The sequence below is a fragment of the Aethina tumida genome, chromosome 1 (genome assembly GCF_024364675.1).
Source record: "Aethina tumida isolate Nest 87 chromosome 1, icAetTumi1.1, whole genome shotgun sequence".
In the NCBI taxonomy this organism is placed as follows: domain Eukaryota; kingdom Metazoa; phylum Arthropoda; class Insecta; order Coleoptera; family Nitidulidae; genus Aethina; species Aethina tumida.
In genome coordinates, this window is record NC_065435.1 from 52,648,636 (window position 1) to 52,675,563 (window position 26,928).

A 26,928-nucleotide genomic window follows, 5' to 3' on the forward strand; every position below is an offset into this window, starting at 1 on the left:
AATGTGAAATTATGATTTCCTTTCCAAAGGCCGGGCACAATGCGTCAGGTAATGGTTGTTGCTGTCCCCGAAAAATAAAAAAAAATAAAATGAAAAAAAAAAAAAAATGGCGAACGATAATAAACAAAACGAAAAAAAAACGGCGTCCGACGTGGCGTGTAAAAGAGGCTGGGCAGGGAGAGCCGGGCCGTGGACCGTAATGCCACTACAAGTCATAAGCAATATCCACCGGAGTTTTTGGTACGTGTTAAATCGCTTAAAGATGATATCGCATTTAAAAACAGATTGCAAGCCGTTTTGGTTGCGCGCATGTGAAAAATGGGAGGTGTAAAAGTGGCCTGGTTTTTAAAGCTGCGGTGCCCGTTCGCCCATTCGGCGGTTTGGATATCCTCACTAGCCGTGCCACTGATATAGATACGGCTTTTTATATGCACCGAACATTGGCTTTTTTCATTGGACGCTTTTTGTGTCCTTTGTTATGCGATCTCCTGAAATATTATCCTTTGTCAAACGGACATTAAGACTGTTTGGTTGTGAAACCGGCCCCGGGTGCGATACAAATGCGAAGCCGGATTCACCTTCCGGTATTATTGCATTCTCCCGGTACCCGGCTCCGCAAAAATTTTTTTCCCCCGACAATTTTACACAATGTTATTTTTATTAACCCCCCTCTGTTTGTTTCCTTGCATCGTTTTTTCGGCCATAATTTCTGTTCTTCATTTTGTCTTTAAATGACAAAGTTGGTTTTTTACGTCTAATATAAAAATAATAACAAATTAATAATTTAAAAATATAATTGTGTATTTTTTCGATGACTAATTATATTCGTTAAATTTTATGTATTGATATAAAATAATTATATGTTATGAGATATTATGTATAAAAAAATAATTAATTTTTATCAATTCGAAAGATTTTAATAATTATTTGTTTACTTTACGAATATCAGACTAGATTTACAGTAATTAGTCTAAAAGTAAGTTAATCCAATTTTTATTAAAAGGGAAAGTGAAACAGATATAAAAAACATTAACAGTCTATTTTAAATATTAATTTTATTTTACTTTTAATGGCATTTATTAATAGCAAGTATATTTAAATTGTAATTAATAACAATTGATATATAATTAGTGAAACTCGCTGTAATATATAAATTTATTAAAATAGAATGTGATAAATACATATAAAACATAAAAAGTCTGTTTTAAATATTAATTTTCTTTCAATATTAATGGTATTTCTTAAAAGCAAATATATTTAAATGATAATTAATAACTAATTATTTTATATTCGTTAAATTTTATTGAATATTGTGTATAATGAAATAATAATAATTAGTTTTTAGTATTATTCTAAATAATTCATAAAATTTTAACAATTATTTCTTTAGAATATGAATATCGAACTAGTTTTATACATTAATTAGTCTAAAATTAAGTTAATCTACTTTTTAATTAAAGAGAATTTAATCAAAATTTAAATAGTATTAATTAATAAATAACAAAAATATTTGATTTATAATTATTATTTAAAAACATTTTTCTAAACAAATCATTCATCATCAAGATTTTAATAATTATTTGTTTACATTACGAATAAATAAATGATTAGTTTTATAAATAGTAAGTAATCTAAAAACATGCTAATTTTATTTTTATTAAAAGAAAAAGTGATAAAAAAAGTAAAAAAAAATATGAATTTAAATAAAGTCTTCTTTCTCAATTGAATTAAAAAAAAAGTATTTAAAATTAAAATAATTATTCATTAAGAATACAATAATATTTTGATAAAAATCAAATTAATGTCAAATATTTTATTATTTATTTTGTCAAATTTTTAATAATATATTTTTCTGGAATATAAAAATGTTATTATTACTAAAATAAAACCTATTTAAAATTAAGATAATTATTATATTATTGAAAAAACTTCAATTAATTTTGTTTATTTTATTGACAAAACGTAAAAATTTTAATATTAAATCAATTAAATTATGAAGTTATTTTAAAATATTTATTGCTATTATAAGTAGCATAAAAACCATACAGATCTTTTATTAGTGATTAAAAACATATTGAAAAACAACATTTAAAAAGGAATATTTTATCAACGGTTAAATGCAGTTAGTTGGTTATGTATCTTTGAAATCATGAACAAACATAATAAATACCTTTTAAACTTTAAATAAAAAATGTATGCTCACAACGTTACAGTCAATGTAAATGTCATCGTAATTTTTTTTCCTATAAATTGGTAATTCGATTTCTGTTAGGTGTGTGTAACTAACCACAGCAAATTAAAGAAGTAACCAATTTGATCTAATAACTCTAGGAATTTTTCTTGCGAAAAGTCCTGTAAAATATTCAATATTCGCTTACTTTCGAAGCGATTTCGGCGAATTCTATCCCACAAATAAGTGATGAAACACGTCGGTGCCGATAAGGCATAAGAGGTTTTCGGGGGGTAGGTAACGTACGCGTCGCCGTTCGGGTCGAAGCGTCGTCGTTGGATCTCTCTCCGCCGTATTCCGTTGGGGTCAAGTCGGTGCGGTCGGCGGTGCGGGAGGGGTGATCGGGCAGGGACTAAGACCGCAGCACACCCTTGTCCTTTCCTCGACCACCCTTAGGATCCTCGCTACCGGCCCCCCACCGACCCCCATCCACCCTCTTCGTTCTCTGATCAATACAGCTAGCTCCTGCTCCTGCAAGACAGCAAGCTTTGGCTTGGCCGGGATAGCAAAACCACTCCTTAATATTTACAAGGAGACTAGCGAAATTCGACCCTATGCCGCGTCGATGTAGAGCGCGTTCCTTTGTTGCGGCACCGCGGGATATCCGTCCGATTCTTTTCTCCGGTGTCGTACGGAAAAGTTGCGGAGAACGGAAAAAGATGCGAAAGCGTGGTGGGATCGAGCCGCGGTCGGGGGCGGGAAGGGGGCATCGGCTGAGCGTAAAACTTTTCCGGCGTGCGGAGCTAAAGATTTTTTTACGGCGCGCTTTCCAGCTTTGCCGTCGTTAATTCGCCTGCTTTTGTTCTCTACTTTCTCTCCCGTTATTTATAAACATAATTAAGGCAGGCGGATTTTATTATTTTATATACTATTCTATTATACCTGCGGACTTAATTAAATTTGTACTTTTTAAAATTATTGCTCTCTACTTACTTTAATTAATATGCTCTGTCGAGCTGGCGATGTCAGTTAATCCTACTTATTTCCAGTTTTGATATAAATGGTTTTGTTTTCTGAAATATTTATTAATTCAGCATTTATTTTTATTTATTATCTTTTTATTACCACACAAGTAATAATATGTATACAGTTTAAAAGAATTCTAGCAATTCTAAAATCAATTATATTTAATTTTGCATTTTATTATATATCATATATTAATTAAATATTTTCTAAAAGCACTATTAAATTAATATTCTAAGCACGAGTTCGTTAATATTATAATTATCAATTGTTAAACCGTTTTTATTATAATAAATTAATAATTTCTAAATAAACTTTTAGTAATTAATTACAGTAAATGAATATTTTAATTATGCTATTTAAAATAAATTACTGTACACCATTTTATAATTAATATTTTAAACTGACAATGAGCAGATTATTTGATAAATTAGTAAGTTAGTAGTGTCTAAAATTAAAATAATTATTTATTAAATTAACAAGAATATTTTGATAAAAATATAATTAATATCGAATAATTTATTGATGGTTTCGTCAATTTTTAGTGTTATATTTTTAGGGAATGCTATTAAAAAACAAAAATGTTCTAAAAAGCTCTCGAATATTTGTCAAATTTTTAAAATCATTTTTATGGAATACATAAATTTTATTATATATATATATATATATATATATATATATATATATATATATATATATGCATTTTAATAAATATATTTAAAATCAAAAGAATTATTCATTAAGAAGACAATAATATTTTAATAATAATTAAATTAATGTCGAATATTTTAATGTTTGTTTTGTCAAATTTTTAATAGTATATTTTTTTGGAATATATATTATATATATAATATATAAATTTCATTATGTGTGTTTTATTAAAATAAAACCTATTTAAAATTAAAATAATTATTCATTAAAATGACAAGAATATTTGGAAAAAACTCCAATTAATTTCGTTTATTTACATAAATACATAAAATCATTATACGCATATTAATAAAACAAAAAATTTATTTAAAATTAAGATTCATTCAAAACACAATATTCGGATAAAAATCAAATTAATGTCGAATATTTTAATATTTGTTTTGTCAAATTTTTAATATTATATTTTTCTCGAATGAATAAATTTTATTATATGTATTTTATTAAAACAAAAAAAATTATATAAAATTAAAATACTTATTAAAGACACAATAATATTTTACTAAAAATCAAATTAATGTCGAATATTTTAATTATTAATTATAATATTTAATTATAATATTTAATAATAATTTAAAATTAAAATAAATATTTATTAAACAGACATGAATATTTTGAAAAACGCCAAATAATAAAGTGACGAATATTTATTATTTTATATTTATAATATTAAATATTTATATGCATATTAATAAAACAAAAAATCCATTTCAATTTAAAACAATTATCCGTTAAAAAGACAAGAATATTATTACAAACTGTAATTAATTTCGAATAACTTATTGACACACGTCCAATTTTTAATATCATATTTATTTATAATAAGTAATATAAGTTTCATTGTATGTACAATATTTTAATATATAATATAAAAAATTTATTTAAAACAATTATTAGTTAAAAAGTTTATTATGTTGATAAAATTCTTATTAATCTTGAATATTTTATTGATTGTTATGTCAAAATTTTAATATTATAATTTTTGTATTCACGAAAAATCTATTTGAAATAAAATAATTATTCGTTTAAAACATAATATTGACTGATTTGTCAAATTTTTAATATGTATTTGGATGAAGCAAATAATTTATCCAAAATTATTCGCAATATATAAAAATATTTAAAAAAAAATTAATTTATCACGAATATTTTATTGATTGGTTTTATTAGTTTTTAACATAACATTATAACTTCTACAATTTATAACTCTCATTATATACGTCTTATTCTAAAATAATAAAATATATACTCGTATAATGAAAATAATCATTCATTAAAAATAAAAAGCAAAGGCTGACTAAAATAGCGACAAATAAAATAAAAGAAACCAGTTGCACAAAAATGACTACCATTTTAATTAGAAAAAAAAATGTTAAAAGTGTCCATGAGTCATAATTCCTGTAATTATAATTGTAATTAAACACTAATTGTAAATTTTTGCATGATATGAATAAGTAATTTTTACATCCAACTTTAGTCATCGACGTATTGCAGTCGGCAACATTCTTTCGATACTGGCAAAAAACTATAAAAGTTGTTTTTCGAATAAAACTGACATTACACATTCCGGCCTGCATAAAAAGGATAATATTGGAGTTGTTCGAGGATATTTACCATTGTAAGGGATCCCCTAACAGTATTTTAAAAGCGCACAAACAACATGTTTCAGAAACAAAAGTAAAATGAGCGGAAAATGCAATTCTTACAGACAACAAAGCTTCAAAAATTCATAAACAGTGCATGAAATAGTGAAACGGCATGCGTTAAAAATCAATACCAGCAAAAAAAAAATCACTGTTTCACCGGTGGCCAAAAAATAACAAAAAGTAAAAACAAAAAATTAAAAAACGAGAAGAAGAAAAAAAGGTACACGAAGCGGAAATCACAAAAGTTAGAGATGTATGGAATAATGCGGCTCCGATGTCGGTGGGCCGGCCATAATAAAGCAATCTTCAGGACGAATTTACAAAATAACTAAAACCAAACACATAAAAATAAACATCTCTTTACATAAAAGAGTCCCAATTATCTGTAATTGTTTGTACTAGGCTTTGAAATAACAATGGCGATTGTCTTCGAGTAACAAAGGAACGCAGATATCCTTGAATAATTAATTACTTCCATTTTTCAGTGCTCAATACTTTCTTCCCCGACCATAGAACATATATTCAGGGTTCGTGTTTATTCCAACATTTATTGTACGGTCGGTAGTTACTTTTGATGATATTTCGGGATATTTTCGGTCGCCGGTGGAAAAGGAGCGGCTGGTAATACTAGTTTCCGGGAGCATGCAGTAATTTTACAGGATAACTAGGGACTATTGCCTCTCGGAGAATTACACCGCTACAGCGTCCGAACTGGCTTGGCCGCTGCCCGATTTTCACCATTTTCCTCCTAGCCGCACCGATTCCACCTGTTTTGTGTCACTGCCGCAACTTTCTATTCTATTAACGTACGTGTGCAAGCCCCCCGGTTCTGTTGTTTTGTTTTATTAAAACCCGAAAAAAAAAAACGTTAAAAAATAAAAATAATAATGCCTCAATGAGACGACGCATCCTGCGATTGGACTCCGACATTGTTTGTTTTATTGGTGACCGGCACCATCTGATGTGAAATGCTTCAAGATATTTATCGAAGCGCCGCCAACCTTCGATCACACATCACTCTAATCGGACCATTACCTTAACGTTTGACGGTTTTTCCATGTCGGCCACATCAGTTATGACTTCCGATGGTAATTAATACGTTCGAAAAAATGTAAAACATAATTAGGACATCGCCGGCCGGTTTGCGGTGCTTCGCACAAAAATAATTTGGCGTCGGTTTCCCCTAAAATTTCGAAATAGTGAATTTGTCACCGAGCCCAGGCAATATATCTTATCGGGTATAATAAGGGCGATATTCGTGGACCCTTCTGATCATTAGTAGCCATTACCCCCCTCCTTGTGCTTAGTTTGCATTTACAAGTTTCGGCGGCCACCCCGACCGGCCCCCTTCCGCCCCTCGGGGGTCCCCGAGTCCCTGCAGAAAGGTTCATATACATAGAGGTGTACAGTCTGGTAACTATCCCAACTTATTACTTTGCCCGAGACCGGAGCCGACCCTTCTCTCGCCACCCTCGGGTTTTGCGAGCTCGCAAAACTTTCTTTGATAGTAGTGAACGGTACAGTCTGTTGCGAAAAGTTAAGACATATTAATTTTAATTGCTCCTGACATTTGCCTAGGCACAGCTCCGAAACGGAGGGGTTTTGGGGCGCAAAGGGGGTTGTTCAGTCGTATTGTGGAACGTTAGGAAACGACCATAAATTTCTGAAACCCTTCTGCAAAATTACGACATAATCAATACTTACAAGATACGAAATGCCCGCTTCGGACGAATGTATTATATACACTATATTTTACAGCTATGAATGCGATACATGTAGTTTGAATCACTGAAATAGAAAATCATATTCAATGGATGTGATTCTATCAAATCTATGCTTGTATCTGAATATATAAGATGATTCAAAATGATATTTATATAATCTGTTCTTCATTAATAAAAAACAACAAATTTATATATTTTCCTAGGCATAAAATATTTATAAACATTTTTTTTGCATACTAAAGTCGAAATGTAGTTTACAAATTGTTTATGAAAAATATTTTACACACTCTTCTAATATATAAACGAACATTTCTGTATAGTGCAAATATTATTTATAAAAAAATTAAAATTAAAAGGTAATTGCGAACTAGTTATTAACTACTTTATTAAATTTATACTTTAAAATTTCTTTCAATAACGGATTTCTAGAAAAAAAATTTAATTTTATGGTATTTATTACAGTTTTTGTGTCTAATATTTTAATAATAAGCACAATAAATAAAAAATTTATGAATAACAAGAGCAATTTGAATTATACAGTAAATTTTTTGGAAAAATTTAGAAGTTCAATGATTATAACTAAATTATTAACAGTGCACCTACGGATTTAATTGTTTTATTTTATTTATTATTTTAATTAAATTCGTAATTGAACAATAAAAAAATATTTATGGTGTTTATTATAGTTTTTGTAATATTTATTATTATTATTACCTCATTTTATCAACTACTACAATTTTAAATATTAGCTTTAAAAACAAAACTTTTCTGCATTTAGCAGTACAATTTGAATTGATTTTATATATTTTTTTTTTTTGTAAAAATTATAAAACACTATTATTTACAATGTAACTAAATTTAAAAGTAATTTACTTGTTTTATTTATTATTACAGCTTGGAAAAATGCATTTTCACATATTTGAAATTGTATTTATACTACCATTCAAAAATATATTTTGAGAAGAAAAAATAATTTTATAATATTCTATTTTTTATAAAATTAATATTCAAATTTTTTGTATTAACTGAACTAATTCGAATTGTTAACAAATTAAAATTACAGGTAAGTAATTACAGAACGACGATTTAATTATTTTAATTATTATTTTAATGAACGCATTTTCACATATTTAAATTACTAAATTTGCTTGAAGGTATATTAAAAAAATGATTTATTGTAGTTTTTATTATAGCTTTTTTTATAATATTTATTATTTTTTAATTTCTAATAGTTTTCATTTAGTGCCACATAAATAAAACCAGCCTGCATAAATAATTTGAAATATTCAGGCAATTTTTATTAAAAATTTTCATAAAAACTGATTTTATTATTTATAACGAATTTAAAATTGCAAGTAGGTACTTGAAGTGCTGGCGATTTAATCGTTTTAATTTCAACATTTTTACTGTAGGCAGTAAACCTTAGAGCGTAAAGTTAAAGCTAGAACATGTTTTTCTTTTTTGCCTATCTCCGTTTTAAAAGAATACTTAAAAACTCGCAGATTCAAGAATTCCTTTGAAAAACCTCTTGAATAAAACATGAACTTCGCATTCCCTTCATCTTCGTCCTGATATTTTATGTAGCGCTTCCGCATAAAAATAATTGAAATTTTCTTTAAGAGCAGATAATTTCCAGTGGCGTGGAAATGTTTTTGCACTTTAAATTATTTGTTTTTGCCACAAATTAAATAATATTACACTCATTTAAAACTATTAAAACGCTAAAAAGTATCAAACTTTTTAATAGTTTTAAATGAGGGTGTTTGTGTTTTTAAAAATAATAAACTATAAGAACTTATTTATTTATGTTTCATTATAATAATTTATATAAACGACAATTGTGTTGTTTATTTTTTAAAACCAATATTTATATATTTTTTATATTGATATATCTATTTATTTGCTTGTAGCCAATAGAAATGAATTAGTAATTTAGGTATTAATAAATTATTTCTAATCACTGGCCCTGTCCAATTAAATTTTTGCCGAAACACTAGAGATTGCGAATTAAAAAATCAAAAACTGTGATTCTTTTAATTAAATCCAGGTCGCTGGTCTGAGATCGACCGCAAATTCGCCGCGTACCCAAAAACAACCAACTTTGACACACGACTTAAAATTAATCATCCCTAAAAATTCAATGCGGATGCTCCGCTCCTGTTTCGCCTCCCTTATTAACTGCGTCCAGTGTAAAAATACAAAAACAAAAAAATTAAAAAAAAAAAAAATAATAAAAAAAATAAAAGCTCCTCTCTTCTCATCAGACCCAGAATAATTACTTAGAATGTTGAATGCTCGCGGGACTTTATAACCCTGCGTTTATGAATTTTTATTATCTTCCTTTATCTGCACTTCTGGCTGGTTCTTTTATTATTTATTCCAAGACTACTGTGCTTTTCATACGTTTTCATTACGCCGACTTTCATTTAATTATTTTCCGTTTCGTTCTTGCAGTAAATGTTAAATGAGCCGACGCAAGAAAGATGGACTGCAATTTGTGCACCGACGCCCGTCCTTTCATAACTGTGCAAATTTAAATCCTGCCCTCATTAAATCTCTGTCTTACATTCAAATTCAAAAATGTTTTTTTTTTTTTTTCGTTTTGTTTTTGTTTTTTGACGGCGGGTGCACAGGAAAAATTAATCGGCGAAGCTTTTTACCGTAACGGCTACGTATTTGTAACCCCGTGTCGGTTTTATTGTCGAGCGTAATGGTTAAATAATAAAGTTTTGCACTAAAGCGACTTTAAGGTTGTGACGTTACGAACCGGTCGTAAATGGACGGCGCCGCGTACATTTACGGTCAGTATATGTGGCCATCGTGGAAAAGCATTTAAGGACACGGTCGAACTTATAACGCGACTGTACTGTTGCGACAGAGTGCATTTTTCTTAAAATCTTGCGCATAGCGCCACCTATTGCGTGCGCGGATCGTTAGACAAACTTTAATAACGCATGCGCTTTTATTTTTATTACGCCACCGCCGCCGACGCCGCCGACTCCGACGCCGCCGCCGTCTTCGACAGCGATGCGAATGCTTTTCGTTATCTAAGACATTCAGCTGCTGTCTATCTTGGGGCTTTCTTGAAAAATTACGAAAAAATTAAAAACTGAAAAAACCACGGAAAAAATGTTTTTATGTTGCGCCCCCTTCTGATAACCTTTTGTTGTAGCAGTAGTTAGACTGAACATGTAGATGTAGATGTAGTGGTAGATCTGGTTGAGTTGTGGTACCTATATCGCTTTTTTTGTTACAGGCTAAGTAGTAAAATGCTTACAGTGAGACTTTCCGAAGTCGTGCAACTGCTAATGTATTGAATAAAGCTGAGCTTACAACGTAGTTTTATTAACTAACAGCTTATAGAACGCTTATTAATAAACTTTTGCTTCTTGTTGTGCTTTTATTGCTTTTCACCTTCCTCCATCCTTGAACCCGAATTGTCTGGGAATACGTGTGTAAATATCCTCACAATTATCGATAGATTATTATTTATAAGTCCGTACGGAATGAATAATTTCCAGAAACGAAATTTGTTTCACCATCCATCCGAACCGGGTTGACAGTTCTCGCTGCCGACACTCAAATCCGTAATCTTCCATAATTGCACCCCAAAAACTAAACCCGAGGCCTAATTTGAAAATTGTTTCCGTCCGAACGACAATTAAAATGGATTTTTAATGAAAAAACAAACAAACCAACAACAAAAAAAAACAAAACCCCACAACATCGATCGACAAAAAAAAAAGAAAAAATCGGAAAAAAAAAACACACACACACTATAACGACCCCCCAATAAAGATCGGGTCGAATTAAAAATTAAAAAGTAAACACGGCGGCATCCAAAAATTCTATTACAAGTCGTATCGCGGTGTTTGTACGTTGTGCAATTTCACGGGGCCCAATTATCCGCCGATGCCGCTCTAATACGGTTTTAGAATTTTTGACTTTTTTATCGCACCGAACAAGAGGGTGATCTATGACCGCGAACAGACCAACGGATATCGCGTTGGGGACGGACAGCGGTTTTTCCAAAGGCACGAAGTCAACGTGCACCTACGCAATTTATATGCCGAAAAAAAAAAATAAAACATTCTCGTTCGGTTCAATTTAATCAACACCTATTATCTAATTAATTATTTTTTGTATGTCTCTGTAAAATATAATGAATATCCAAAATAATAACAAACCACATACATGATTTTATGTAATAATAATAATAATAGGATTATCCAGTTATGAAAATATAAATGTCAAAAAAATAATGAATTACATTTGTTACATAAATTTATAAATATGAGATATTATATAAACGATAAATTTATATTTTATATTTATATTTAATTTTAATAAAGGGAGATCGTAAAAAGTTATTTAATTATTTTTGAATGGGACAAGATTTCAAATTTGAACAAAAACCACGAAAAATGTTGTTAAACTAACTAAAAACAAAATTTCCATGCAAAAGATCATTTTATTCAGTTTAATCAATACCTCTAATAAATGATTTTTTGAATTTGTCACAGTAGAATGTAATAAGTGTCAAAAATAATATCAAATCAGTAATAATTATAGTATAAGCAATTATGAAAATATAACGTCAGAAAAAATAAAAATTTCACAATTGTATAATTAAATATATTTATTCCCATTGATTTATAAATATTTTATATAAACAATAAATATTCTCTCATATTTACTTCAAACTAGATACAGAGAGGTTATACAGAGTCCCCCTAATAACTTTTAAATAGGACAGAATTTCGACATCGAAAAAATCCCATATCAAATGTTCCCAATCTACATGGAATTTGATTTGATTATTTGATACAATTTAATGAATATCTGTTTTTTAATAAATTAATTTTTTGGCTTCATCTGACACTAAATGTATTAAATATCAAACCATATAATTTATATTATATAATAATAATACAATGTGATTATAAAAATATAATGTCATAAAAATAATAAATTTTACAGTTATGCAATATCGTATATTATTTAAACAATAAATATTTTCACTTATTTAGTCCCCCCTAGTTATTATTATTATTAAAACAATTAAGAATTTATAATTTTGTTTGTTTTGTGTTAAGTAAATATTGTAAAATTAAATACCTTTAATATTTATTTTTTGTGGGAATATTGTTTATCTAATATTAAATGAATCACTCTATATTCACTCACTGGATTTTAACCAGCACATAATAGCCATTAAAAATGGCTGCTAATGCCCATATGGTACTGGACAATTTGGCATATGTCATTTTCATGGTAAAATTTAGTTATTGTTTTTATTCGAGATCCGCATATTCATTCAAAAGTAATCATAGGGGGATTTTTTACATTCTCATTGTGCACATTAAAACCTTCTTGAAAAAAAAATACTTAAATATTTTATATATTTTAGTATAAAAAATTATGAAAAAATTCAAACAATCACTGCACTTTTTTAAATTAATTTATGTAGTTGATTTAAGATTTAATTTAATTTATATTTAAGTATGACCACTTTGAAACTTTTTCTTTTTTTCTTTTTTTATGTTTTCCTCACTAATAAAATTCATACATTTTTATTTTTCGAGTTGTTTTTATTGAAATTCCTGAAATACAGGTAAACAATTTAATAACAACAAAAAATACATATATTAATTTAGAAATAGTGTACAATAAGGAAAGTGTTGTTCGTGTCTTTATGAGTTTTACGTACGTAACTGTAAATGATAAAATGTTAAGTTACTTAATAATACAAACTATTTTGTACTCAATATACACTAATAAGTTAAATATCGGGAAAAGAAAATAAAATAATTGAAATAAATTTATGATCAGTATCATTCAAGTGATACGTCAAGTTAAATATAGGAAAAAGGAATGAAATCATTGAAATATATGCTAATTTGTTAGATAACTTTTTATCTAGTTTAACTATCTAAATTAACTTTAACATTTAAAAAAAAAGTCGTTAACAGAGTCACATTTTCCATAAATAATCGTTTAGTGTACATTCTCGTAGATTACAAATGAATAATAGAAAGGAGTCGATTTGCTAAACTAAATATTCAAAATACCAACACAAAAAACTATTCGAATGGGACGAATGAAAAATTACATTTCCCGTCGAGACAAAAACCCTAATGAATCAAATTCAGAGAGAGAATGTATTCCTCTAATGCTGAAAGAGCGGCCAACTGTTCGCGATCCCACGTTTTCCGGACGCTCCGGACGCGTCCGGACGCCACGGTCGCTCCGGTGCAGTCTCACCGGCCGCGCCATCTATACGCCGCGCCGTCCAACCGGCTTATTCGTGCGATAAAAGAGAGGGCGCCCCGGTTGACTGGACGATTGCCTCCCTAATTAATGTTTATTTAATATGTACCATAAACATTTTTTTTCCGGCAATTTATGAGGTGGAAATTTCACAGTCAACAATATAAGAGAAACATTAAACACACAATATTTTTATTGACAGTGTTTGATTCATTTTTAATTGAAATCTATACTTAATTACATTATTCCTTTAATGCAGCGCAATAATTAATAAACGGTTTAAATTGTTCCAACTCATCTGGGATTAACGATTCGAGTATTTGATAAACTTTTTTATGTTGCCATAAGCATATTTTCATTGGTTTATTATACAACTAGATAGATCATTTACAAGAATAAACATCAATTATGTTTTCCTTCTTTTTTTCTCATTTGAAGTCACTGCACACAATAAAAGGGAGATAATTGTTAATTTGTTAGTAATTAGTTACATTTTTATGATTATCTACTGTATTGATTGACTATATTCCTAAAAAGAAATAGTAGGCATGCTTTTATTAGATATAATTATATATTTTAAATGGATATTATTTAAATGACAAATTTGTTAACTTTTAGTACTAACAAATATTATTATAAGAGAGTATAACTTAGTTCCTGATGATGATCTAAAGTTGAAACTTGCAGGATTTTACATAAAATAAAACAATAAGAGCAAAATGCCCTCTTCCTAATTTAAAATAATATAAATTAATTGTCTCTTTTATATTACAATTTCCAACAATTGTTTTAAATATATTAATACACGAATTTATTATTTTTTTTCTTTTACGTACTCTAATAACATTAATTTTGAAAATAATTCATTAATTTAAATCACACATAAAATAAATATTATCGCTAGGTAATTAATAGACTCGAAATATTTCTTTAAAATTTATATTTTAAAAATGTTTAAACCAAACGAACAATAAAAATGCAAAAACTAATTTAATTATTAATCTCATATTGTTCTATGATTTTAAAACGAAACTAAGAAACGTATTAAATTGTTTACATTAAAAAATTATCACAAAATGAAGTCATAAATTAATATGTAAAGCTGCATAAACAATTCAATGTAGTTAGTGTAAACAATTGAATAAAAATAAAGAAAGTTTTAGCTTATAATTTGGAGATACCAATAGGCGAGTGGAAGAGGAACCTTGTTAAAATCCCACTTATGTAAGCATTTTTGCATGAAATTTCCAATAATTTGTATTGCTATAATGATATTACTACATTGCGTAACTCTTTAAATTGACATAGTTTTTTAAATTATACATATATGTTTAAAATCATCATAAATTAATATTACATAAAACCAATCAAAGAGTATATTTAATCAAATAAAGTATTTTGAATTGTGTTCATTTCAATAGAGTTAAACATAAAAGTTAAATAATGAAAGCATCAATTAAATGTAATGTCTAAAAATAAAATAAATTATAATGAATTAAAATCAGTGCCTAACAACATTAATTATGTACATGTACGAATTAGTAATATGTAGGAAAACGAAATTTCCTAATTTAATTAAAACAAATAAACAATAGAATCTGTTTACGTGTCCATCGTAACTGAATTCGTTCATGCTACGAATACTCCATTTTAATAAAATCCAGTTCATATAAACGCGCAAAAACTTGTATGTCATATTTTAGCGAAAATTAATTAAAACCACTAAAGCACGCACGTTCTAACAGCTAATTTAAAATGGACAAACGGAAATGAAACTGCGGGCCACCTTTTTTGGACTCCTTACGTCAAATAAACTACTATTTAAAAAGGGGCATTCGACTTTAATTAGACCATCGAGTTCAAAGCCGGACCAGTGTCTGGAAAACGAAGCCCCCCGACGTCGCTTTCGCAACACCACCCCCGTTCCGGCCATTTTATCCACCTACTGCCCGCTCCATTTTAACAACGCATTTGCACTAAGCATTTGTGCACGTTCCCAGTGGACGACGGAATTATACAGAGAATAAAGAAACGTCTCGTTAGAAGTTTAACAAACAAACCGACGCGTTCGATGTGTTTTAAAAGCTTTAACTTTTTGTTCTGCCCACTCGTTTTGCTAATATATCACTGTGTTGAAATTATGTACGTTGTTTGGATGGGACCTTTCGAATAAATAACTCTTAATAATATAATTAATGTACTAACGTACAAGTGTATCAAATTATTTTTTTATTCTTGTTACTCTTTAACTCGTTCTTTCCACTTTAACTTTTTGATACTAATAATTGGGATATAAATTAAAACAGTATGCCTTCACCAAATAAAATAGAAAATACAGAAATAGGATAAAAATCTTGCTGAAAAATTTTATTTTCTGTTTGTAGCTTATTTACAATTATATAAAAAAAATATTATTAATTAATGTTAGATATTAATAATATAACATAAAGGATATTTTTGAAATTAAAATAAAAAATTGATCAGATTTTATGATAGACATAAAAACATAAAAGTTGTATTTTCTGTACGGTTCTGACATTTCTTTTTCAATTGTAAAGCATGAAAATATAAATTCATCGGCAAAATGTCACATTCTTGACCCAAAAATGAAATTTAACTGGGTAAATTACCAATTATAGACATGGAAATTGTAGAAATCATACTAATAATATTTTTACAGAAAATATAACAGCACTAGATTAAGCACCTTCTAAAATGGGTATATACCACATTTCTTAAAAGAATTATGCATATTCATAAATCCGTGGAAAATTAAAAATAATAAGTTTTAAGAGTATTACTATAGTATAGTATAATTAGTAACTATTTCAGAATTATGAATATGGATATATTTTTAATGAAATTTGTTTTTACTTGTATGATTTCGTATATTTTTTTGCTTAAAAAATTACCCTGTAGGTTTTAGTTTTGGAAAAAAACAGGACATTTTGTCTAAAAGTACATATTTTCATGCTTTACAATTGGAAAAAAAGTTTGTTAAAACTAACTACTACTTCTGTCGATACATTTAATATTTTTTTTTTTTCTTCAGAATTATGAATATGGATATATTTTTAATGAAATTTGTTTTTGCTTGCATGATTTCGTAAATTTTCATGCTTAGAAAATTACCCTGTAAGTTTTAGTTTGGGGCAAAAAAGAGGACTTTTGCCTATAAGTACATATTTTCATGATTTACAATTGGAAAAAATTTTGTTAAAATCGGACAAAAAAGGGTCTTCCACTTTCAAATGAGCAGAACATTTTGTCTATAAGTACATATTTTCATGCTTTACAATTGAAAAAAAGTTTGTTAAAATCGAACAAAATACTAATTTTATGAGAGTCCCCACTTACAAATGGGTTACACTGTAGATAATTGAATACTGTATACAAAAAGTAGATGACCACTTTTGTCGATACACTTAATATATAAAATTTTACAGATAAAATTTTCAATTACGTTAATATAAGTAAGTATAGTATAATTAATATTTTTTCAGAATTATGAATATGAATATATTTTTTAATGAAATTTGTTTGAAAATTACCCTGTAGATTTTAGTTTTGGGCCAAATAACAGGACATTTTGTCTATAAGTACGTATTTTCATGCTTATATTGTTTTATCTCATTTAAAAATACAGTGGTGTCATGAATAGTCATGGTAAGATATCCTCCTTGAATAAAAACTTTGACATATACCAAATTGCCAGATACCAAATGAGCATTAACTTTTTTCGAAAGGGTATTTTCTATTCAATGCCTGGATAAAATTGAGTAGTTAGAGATATATTTAATGTGTTAGAAAACCTTCAAAAAGTTATTCAGAGTTTATTTCTAAAAAACTCGATATTTTAAAAAAAAAAAAAATGGGTAATAGAAGTCAACATTTACATAATAGAAGTACCACGTTTACTTCAGAATTGTTGGTTGTGCTTATAATAATTATCAGAGGGAACATTCCACCACCTCACTGTATATAGCAACCACTGAAGCATCCTTTTGTTATAAAAATCTTTCTTTTTTTCACTTGATTAAGCTACGTAGGGAATTTGTAATAACGTAATTTATTTATCACATTATATCATACCCAATTTTTAATATATTTTTATTAAAATTCCTTCACACAAACTAGTAAATAATGATGTTTACTAGTTTTTTTTTTGGACGTTTAAAATTTTTATGCTGATGCCCACATAAGATGGGAGATAAAAGTTTGACTGGCCATTACCGAACGATCTGGCGTTAAATCGGAATAGTCGAACGATTCGATAAAAATCGAATGGGTGAAAAAAAAGTAAATTTCCGAAATAATTTACGGTGAGACAATAAAAACGAAATTAGCAGTAAAGAGAACAAAGAAGCGGCCGGACACAACTTACGAGAATTACCGACATGATGGTGGGCCGATAACTTTTAGCACTTTTAATTATGGTCTGTCATAACGCTGCATCTGACATTTTTCCAAATACATAGAAACTTGTAAAATAATTTGCCAGTGTCCCTGTGCCGCATACTAATGCCGGGCGTCAGAGCGAGATCGCATCAGATACATCGGGCCTTTTTCGGTTGGTCGGCGCACTTTGTTAAAGAGTTCCATTATTTATAGCCCGGAGCTGAACAATGCAAAAAATATGTCCAGTGCCCTACCAGAGGCAAAATGCAATTCTGGCTCGCTGCAATATATTGCACCGAATTTATATAAGTCGAGGCCCCGGATCACTGCAAACAATGGCAATTGTTTACTTCCCGTGAGATACATGCTTATGGTCTGCACTATTCCATTGTACGTATAAAATAATTAGGCCTGTCTGGGTTTTGTGCTTTGTTTTCATTAAAATTAAATAAAAATGTCCTTTCGATATTCTTACTCTAATTCTAACATCATTCATCAATCCAATAGTTTTATATAAACAATTCTATATAGACATAAACAATAAACAATTATAATATACTTGAATGAGCTTCTTTTACAATAAAATAAATTAAGTTAAATTTGTTGTCCTTAACTTATTCTCCAGTGTCACCTCATCATTCAAGGCCGAAGAAAACATGTGCAAAACATGTGTTGTTTTACCAAAAATTCATTATTTACAGGAAAAATATGGTAAAGAAATAGAAACAAGCATAAAAGCTACAAAAGCTGGTTAAAATTGCCTACTTCATTAGCAAAGCAAAGTTTAATATGTAGATGATTGTACCCTGCGTAAAACCCATTTTTAATCCTTCTAACAATACATAACTAAAATTTCAATCTTATGACATGATTTCGTGAATATTAGTTCTTCTAATTTTGATGTTATTAAAATTTAAAAATTCCAGATTAAACAAAACCATTCCTGTTGTTAAATAATAATGGAATTAACGAGTACAATAATAAACCAAATACAATTATTGGTTTTCTAATTCACACAAGGTTCGTCCACATTGTAACACATAGTTTCCCTGTGACAAAAATGTTTTTATAAAAATATAAAAGACTCTTCTATAAAAAAGCTGTGTTTTATTCTTTTACATTTACAAAAAAAAATTGGGAACTGTTTTGTTTGATTCGCAAAAAATATGGTTTAAAACTTAAAAATGTAACGATTAAAATTGTAAATTTTTAATTCAGTAAATAAAAGTGATTTCGAATATTCTGCAGTGAAAAATAGAGACAAATTTGGCAAGTTTTTTTTTTTTTTTTTTGTTTTCAAAGCATCATCAATAAAATGTGAGTTTTTACTAAAATTGTTCAACAGAGGTAAAAATGATAAGAGCTGTTTGAATTTTTTGTTGTCCATTCATGGAGAACAATTGGAAAACATATCCAAATTTATTTGACTAATTATAAAAAATTCGGACGTCTTTTCTAAACAAAATAATTAGTTGTTAGGAGAAGAGTTTAAAAGCTTTCGTACTATTTGTACATCACAATTAATATTAAATAATTTTGATAATTTTATGTATGTTAGGATCTTTATCACCTAATTTGAAAATGCTTGTTTATTTTCAGTTGCACTCTTTTTATTAAACAACCAATTAATTAGCCAGTAACTAAAAAACAATAAACAAATGTTAATTAAAAAATTTAATAACTGCAGAGCTGATCATAATTGTAATGTAATGTGCAATATCACAACATTATCGATATCTCAGTTCTACAGAAATAAATTGATAACTGACACTTGTCTGACGTTGTTTATTTGTACGAATGTTATCCTTAGATAAGTATTAACTAATTAAATATTTTTAAAGGTTGCCGTAGGAAGTATGTACGCGTACATGTTAAACGATCGAAAGGATAATTTAAGAGCGCGAGAAGATTAAAAAGTGTAGGAACGAGAAAGTGGAGAGGCAATAAATAAATCAAAGAGCTGCGTGTCGTCGATCGATGCGGTATTGGGTGTCAGTAGAAGTTCAAGAGGGCATTAAAAAGAGAAATGAGTGTATAAATCGCGAGCGGCGGCACTTCATCTTGACAATAAAACCCCGTCCATAAAAAAATATGATACACGACCCGTAATTGGCAATAAATTTCCGGGTAGAATATAAACCAAGTGCAAACCAATTTTTCTCAGTTTTCAAGACTTCCTGGCCCGATATCCCCGTATATCTGAGGACCATCGTTCACTATTAATGATATCCCCCGTGCACAACTGTGACCCTTACAGCTCAAACCGCGGGCTTTGGAGCTTTCCCATCCCCATGACCGGCTTGATTTATAGGGTCGAGTTTCGAGCACGGTAAAATTCCAAAGTCTCCTTAATGAGATGCGGGCTGCAAACTTTTTCCAGCCAATGGCGCAGCTGCGAGGTAAAGGGGGCGGCGCTTCGACTTGTGTTTTTTCGAGTGGGGAGCAAGCTTAAAAAGCTCTCTTGATCCCGCTTTAAAAATACATGGGTGTTCCAATGGCTGCCTGAAATGTAGTTTTAGCCTGTTTTTTGCCGGAGCCGGTTTTTGCGGAAAGTAGGATTGATGGCACGGCTCACTTTTTGCGGCTTGCCCATGTTTAAACGCGGGGCTTTAGATCTGTTTTCTAGAGGATTTTCAACTCTTTGTCCGTTCTTATTTACAGCTTTGTTGCTCCGTTTGGTTCACTAAATTTTTAATTGAACTCCCAATTTTCGAATTATGCCGGATCGCTTTGGCATCGGCCGCCGCACTACGTCGTCATCGTCGTCACGGCCGCCGCCGCAGCCGCCGCCGCCGTAACTCCCAATCAATTAATTTCGAATACTTTTGACACTTTCTCTCTTAAACGATTATCTTGTTATTTTCCCTTATTTCGAAACCATAAAAGGAATTATTCATGTGTCTAGTGATTATTAATATTTTGATTCCCTAAAACCAATTAATAAATCTTCCAAATTAGTACATTTTTTATTAATATAATCATTCTTAGTCATTTCTTATTATTTATTTTCACACAAAATAATATACGGTAGACTACATAAATATAAACATAAAAAATATACAAACGACGAAAATGAAATACTATTTTTATGTATATAAACAGACAATTTATAATTATAACAAAAACATATAAATATCTACCAATTATCGAAAATAATATCATAGAAGTATTTTCATATTTTTTTTCTTCAAATTAAACGTATCCATATATTTATAATTGACCAATATACATGTGTACAAAAAGTGTGTAATAATTATACATTTATTGTAACATATAAATTAAAATTATTTTAATAATTTTATCATATTTTATTTAACAATTGTAGCCGCTATTATGCTTTAAACACTTCTAAAAAGATTGTTCCAGATAATTGAAGAATTGAATATTTATTATTTGTTATGGAATAAATGAATTTATAAAACTGTTAACAGATTTTCTAAATGAAATGTATAATATACATTGTATATATGTTTATACATTTTATTTATCAACTATAAATTTACTTTATGATTAAATTGTACTTTTTTAATACATTAAATATATACTACATATATAATGAAAGTTACAATTAATTAAAGGTAATATTATTCATATGAATTAAAAAATTTACGTTTATTTACAAAAAATGTTTATGTGATGAATAAAATAAACAAACGTTAAAATATGTAATTTATAAAAAGATATTTCATTGAGCTCGTATTAATTAAAAATCATTATCTACCCTTTGATTTCCATAAATTTAATAACAACTTCTAGATTGAATTATGCATTTATACATATATTGACCCATTTGTGTTCTATCATTCAATACAATCACGTGTAGTATGTTTGTTATTTCTAAACGTATGTAGTTGTTTGCGTCGGTACTCCGGAATTTAAAACTTAATAGCCTTAGAATGAAAATCGATCCTATTCAGAGTCCCACTGGAATACGCCGTATTAGACAATTAATTAAAATAGTCAGTTGCTACACAATAATTCAGCGCAAGCTATTATGGCAATAAGGTACAAGTGATTTGCAACCTTAGCACAAACTGAATTGTCCACAACCTGAAAATTTCTCCGTTCACCGTTAGATATAACGATTAACGGTTTAATCGATTACCCATTTCGAGCCTTATCGTTTAACGTAGAAACTGCCGTTATGGATTTCCAAAAAAAAAAGAAAAAATGAAAAAATAAAATACAATTAGTAGTTTTCCTAAGTGCGTTTAAGATGGAAATTGCGATTTGGCCGTGCGTCACGTGGGACACCCGCATTTATAACATACATATTTATACATTTTCGCTTACTGCCGCCACATTTTAATGAATCCAACACACATCCCGGATCCGTATTCGCGGACCGAACACTTATTCCCGAATTAAAACTAAGCTAGTGCCGCATCCTGAACCATAAATAACAAATAAAACTTTTTAAATGCGACAAAATGCGCTGCATAAATTCACATTACGAGATAAGGCCAGTTTCTGCACGTTCTGCCCGGGAAATGAAAAACCCTGAAAAACTTTAATTTTGCTAGCGAACCCCGTAAAATATTGCTTTAATCTGTGTAAAATGTGAAAAATAACACGTCTCTTCGCCTTAGCTGAATTTAAATTACTCCTATAATCCCCCCCCATCCACGTCCCCCCGCTCGGGAAGGCGCATAAAATGCGAATGTTGCTTTACGGTCTGAACCTCTGATATTGCTCTAAACTATATTGTTTTTTTTTTGTTATTATTTTAATTTAAAAATATTTCAGGGCTACATTGTTTGTAATACAACTTTGTATCTAACAAAGCGGTCACTTAATCCGAAAATAAAACAGCTAAAGTTATGTGCGGCGTATGCTTTTTGTCTTCCGTATCTCGCAATATTTTATAACAATGTATCACTTTTTACACAGTCGGTTTAGAGAGAATGCAAAAGGGGACGCGAAAATTTACGTTTTTTATTGTGCATATTAAAATTGGTTCGCATTCTCTTTAAAACATAATATGTATTCCGCTGCTAATGCAATTATTAGACGGATTATAAGTTTTAGTTTTAAATTAATCTATTTTTCTTTGTTTCAGTTGACGTTGTTAAAATAGGACGTCGATATTATTTAATGGGTAAGTTATTTACAATTTTTTATGTACAATTTAAACTTATTCATTGAAATATTGTCCAAATTCCTGTGCAAATAATGTCATTATTATTTATAAAGACATACAGTTTCCTTGTTAGTTTTTAATTCACGAAATTTGAAAATATTCTAGTGGGTTCCAATTTTAAATAAATACGTGAACTATATATACAAAGAAAATTATTTGTTATTATTTTATGTATTAAATAAAATTCAGTCAGATATTTCACAAAAATATTTAAAAATAAATAAATCATTTAATTTACATATTCTTCAAAAGTTTTACTAATTATGAAATGCTGTATATATATTAAATCTTTTTAAATTTATTAAAATTTCTTGTCTGATATTTTTTAAAAAATTATGAAAATTGATTTTTACAATTTAAAAGTGAATCATTTAATTCAGATATTCCTCAAAAGCTTTACCAACATTAATTGGAAATTTCTGAATGTGCGACTAAATATGTGTATATATGTATAAAAAAATCATTTTTTGAACTATATACACGATCTATCTATTATTCAATTGTCTATTATTTTATAAAATATTCAATATAATATAAATTGTGAGAATTATTTCTTATGATTAACAGAAAATAAAATTGAATTATTTAATTTAAATATTCATCAAAAGCTTCCCCAATTATGTATCTAGTGAATCAGTGAACATTAATTATTAATTCTCGATTCAAGAATATTGGAAAAATTTTTAATGGGTTCCAATTTTGAATAAATATATATGTATATATACAGTCAAAAATCCAGGCTAACCATTATTCAATTTTATTTAATTTTATTAATAAAATTTCTTGTGTGATTTTTTTAATATTTCAGTATAATAAAAATTGCATTGTTGCATCTTTACAACCAATGTAGTGTATCTTACATCAGTGAATATTAATAATTAATTTTTTAATAAAGAATTCTCTAAATTTTTTCAATGAATAAATATACGTGTATTTATACAAAAAATAATCAATCAATCAAATAAATTATTCAATTTTATTTATCTTTATTAATAATATGTCTTGTTTTACTTTTTTTTAATATTCAATGTAATAAAAATTGTGAAAATTGTTTGTTATAACTAACGAATAACTATATCATTTAATTTAAATATTCGACAAAAGCTTTACCAATTATATAGATAGTATATCTCACATCAGTGAACATCAATTATTAATTCTTGATTCAAGAATCTTGTTAACTATTTTTAATGAATTTCAATTTTGATTAAATGTGCGTACAAAAATTAATTTTTTGAACAATATACACAAACAACTTCTAGACTGTTACTCATTCTTGTTTAATATTTTTTAAAAATATTTAAGATAATGGAAATTGTGATAATTGTTTTTTAAAATTAATAGAAAATAGAATTGAACCATTTAATTTAGATACTATTAGAAAATTCCATACATATAATGTGTTTACACAAATACTCATACCCAAAAATTTTAGAAATAAGGTTACAATTTTGAATAAACGTATGTATATATGTACAAAAAATAAGTTTTATTATCTATTATTCATTATTAAAATATTTAATATAATAAAAATAGTGAATGAATGAAAAATAGAATTCATATAAATAAAATCAATTCAATTAATTTCGATATTGTTCAAAAGCTCTACTAATTATGTATTAGTGAACATTAACATACTTAACTAATCACCTATTTAATACAGCTAATAATTCAGAGATTATTAATAAACATTAAAATTTCTAAGTTTAGTGTGAAAAATATTAATTAAAAAGTAAAATGAGCAATTGTGCATATTAAACTTGTATTTAATATAAACACGATGTAAAACATGAAATATATAGGTGTTCACTAAATTAAATAAATGATCGGCATAATTACAAATAATAAAATTGATAAAATCAATGTCAGACAAGTCAAAAGCATCTGTAATATAAAATATAAAATCATATGATGTTGAGTCAATGACCGGCTGCAGTAAATCCATTTAAAAATATAGTACAATTTATAAAACAAACCTCATAATTTATTAATCAATTAAAAATAAAATAGATAAAAATTTAATTGGTCAATGGAAATGTACTACGTCACTTTCATTTTTTAATAACGAAAATCAATTGTAATATATGTTTATAAATTAATTTCGACATGTGGTATGAATGACATTTAAAAAGTGAAACGATTCTTATAATTCAATTCCAATAATGCGCCGAATGGCCGACATTTTTTCCCCATTTTATTTTAGTGACACACTTTCACTACCAAATTCAATTAAAATAAAAAAGTAAAAATAAAACATTTTTTATTAATGCCGGTTTTGTTTTCATTGTTTGCGATTTAATGTAGGTCGATATATAAAAAATTATAACATATACGTTTTTATTTGGGTGCCAGACGCTTTGTTCGTTTTTTTATCGATTGATTGTGCAGCGGCATTTTTATTTTTATTATTTTTTTTCCCCGTATTTTTACGAGCGTCGCTCTCGCTACCGTCGGACGTCCTGTCGCTTCATTTTTCCGACGGCCCGCGATTTTATTAAACCATGAGATCAGCATATTTAGTATAATACGGTCCTATGTAATATTAATTACATTTTCCTCTGTTGTCCACACATTACTGTCTTCCCTGCGAAGCTTAAATAAATTATTTTTGCGCTATTCCGTTGGACTGAGCGACTGTTCCTAGACCAAGAATTTCAGATTTCAGTCTGCGGTCTTCGGCAAAAAATCTCCTTCAGTCATTAATAAAACAATAATCCAGGGAATATATTAATTTTGTAAAATTCTGAGAACCTTTATATCAATTCGATTGTGTCCGTTACAAAAGGCTCAAGTTCTCCACCCTGAAATATGTTTTTTGTTGTAATTTTCAAAAATATTTTAGAATTAAATGTTATGTAAATTAACCCCATTGAAACCCTCCACCATAATTGCAAAATAAGTGGTATATTTTCAGACTATTTTTGCTGAATAATTTTGGATATTTTGAGGTTGGTTTTTACTAAAAATATGTATTAATTTTTTACAATATTTTAAGTTTTAGGCAAAAAATCATTTAGTTGTTTATAAAACAACTCACAGAAAATATATAATATGTGAATGGCAATTTAATAATCCTTATAGAAATTACATATTTTTCTTTAAATTAAAAAATAATGATTTAGAATTAGATACTATTAAAATTAACTTGATTTAAATATGTCACCAATTTGGCAGAAATATAGAAATTATTTGAGGCATAATTTGATGTTATATAATTTAAAAATGTTCTGTTATTTCTGACTTTTATATTTTTACAACTTTATTCTAGATTAGTTTCTTAGTAACTGAAAATAATAAAAATCTTTAACACATTTTTAATAATAATAGATAGATACATTTTTAATAATAATTTACAAATATTTGTTGGAGACAATGGGCGAAATTAGTATTTAAAATATAAAAAAATATATTTTAAATTGTTAACACGTATTAAGACTTCTAAGACTAATAATTCTTCAAACCTAGGTCCTAAATAAATATTTTTTTAATAAAAATGAATAATTTAATTGTTAACAGAAATCGAATTAATAAAAATAGAGGTACACGTACAAAATAATATATTTTTTTATCAAAGCAAAGGTTTGTAAGTAATCAATTCGAACAATGCAAAAGAGTAGATCAGTATTGAAAAAGAAAAGGAATAAAACTAAAACGATTGATATAAATCTATTTCCAGGTCTCAACTTTAAGTGCTGAATCCGTTTTGTCCGTTTTTTTGTCAGCGATCTCAAAAATTGATATAAATTAATAGACGAAATGAACCGTTCATGCCAGACACCTTTTTCACCATCTCCCGATTCGAATTTCTAATTATAATTAATTTAATGCGAAATAATACGCTTTTCTCAA

At 28.2% G+C, this 26,928-nt stretch overlaps 1 protein-coding gene across 1 annotated transcript in view; it reads left to right on the top strand.

The window, feature by feature from the left end:
* LOC126266267 (uncharacterized) overlaps positions 1-26,928 on the top strand; it is an 80,882-nt gene that overhangs the window by 30,777 nt on the left and 23,177 nt on the right. Inside the window, exon 4 of the mRNA XM_049969938.1 lies at positions 22,999-23,037. Coding sequence (XP_049825895.1) covers positions 22,999-23,037 — 39 coding nt within the window. The remainder of the gene's footprint in view (positions 1-22,998; positions 23,038-26,928) is intronic.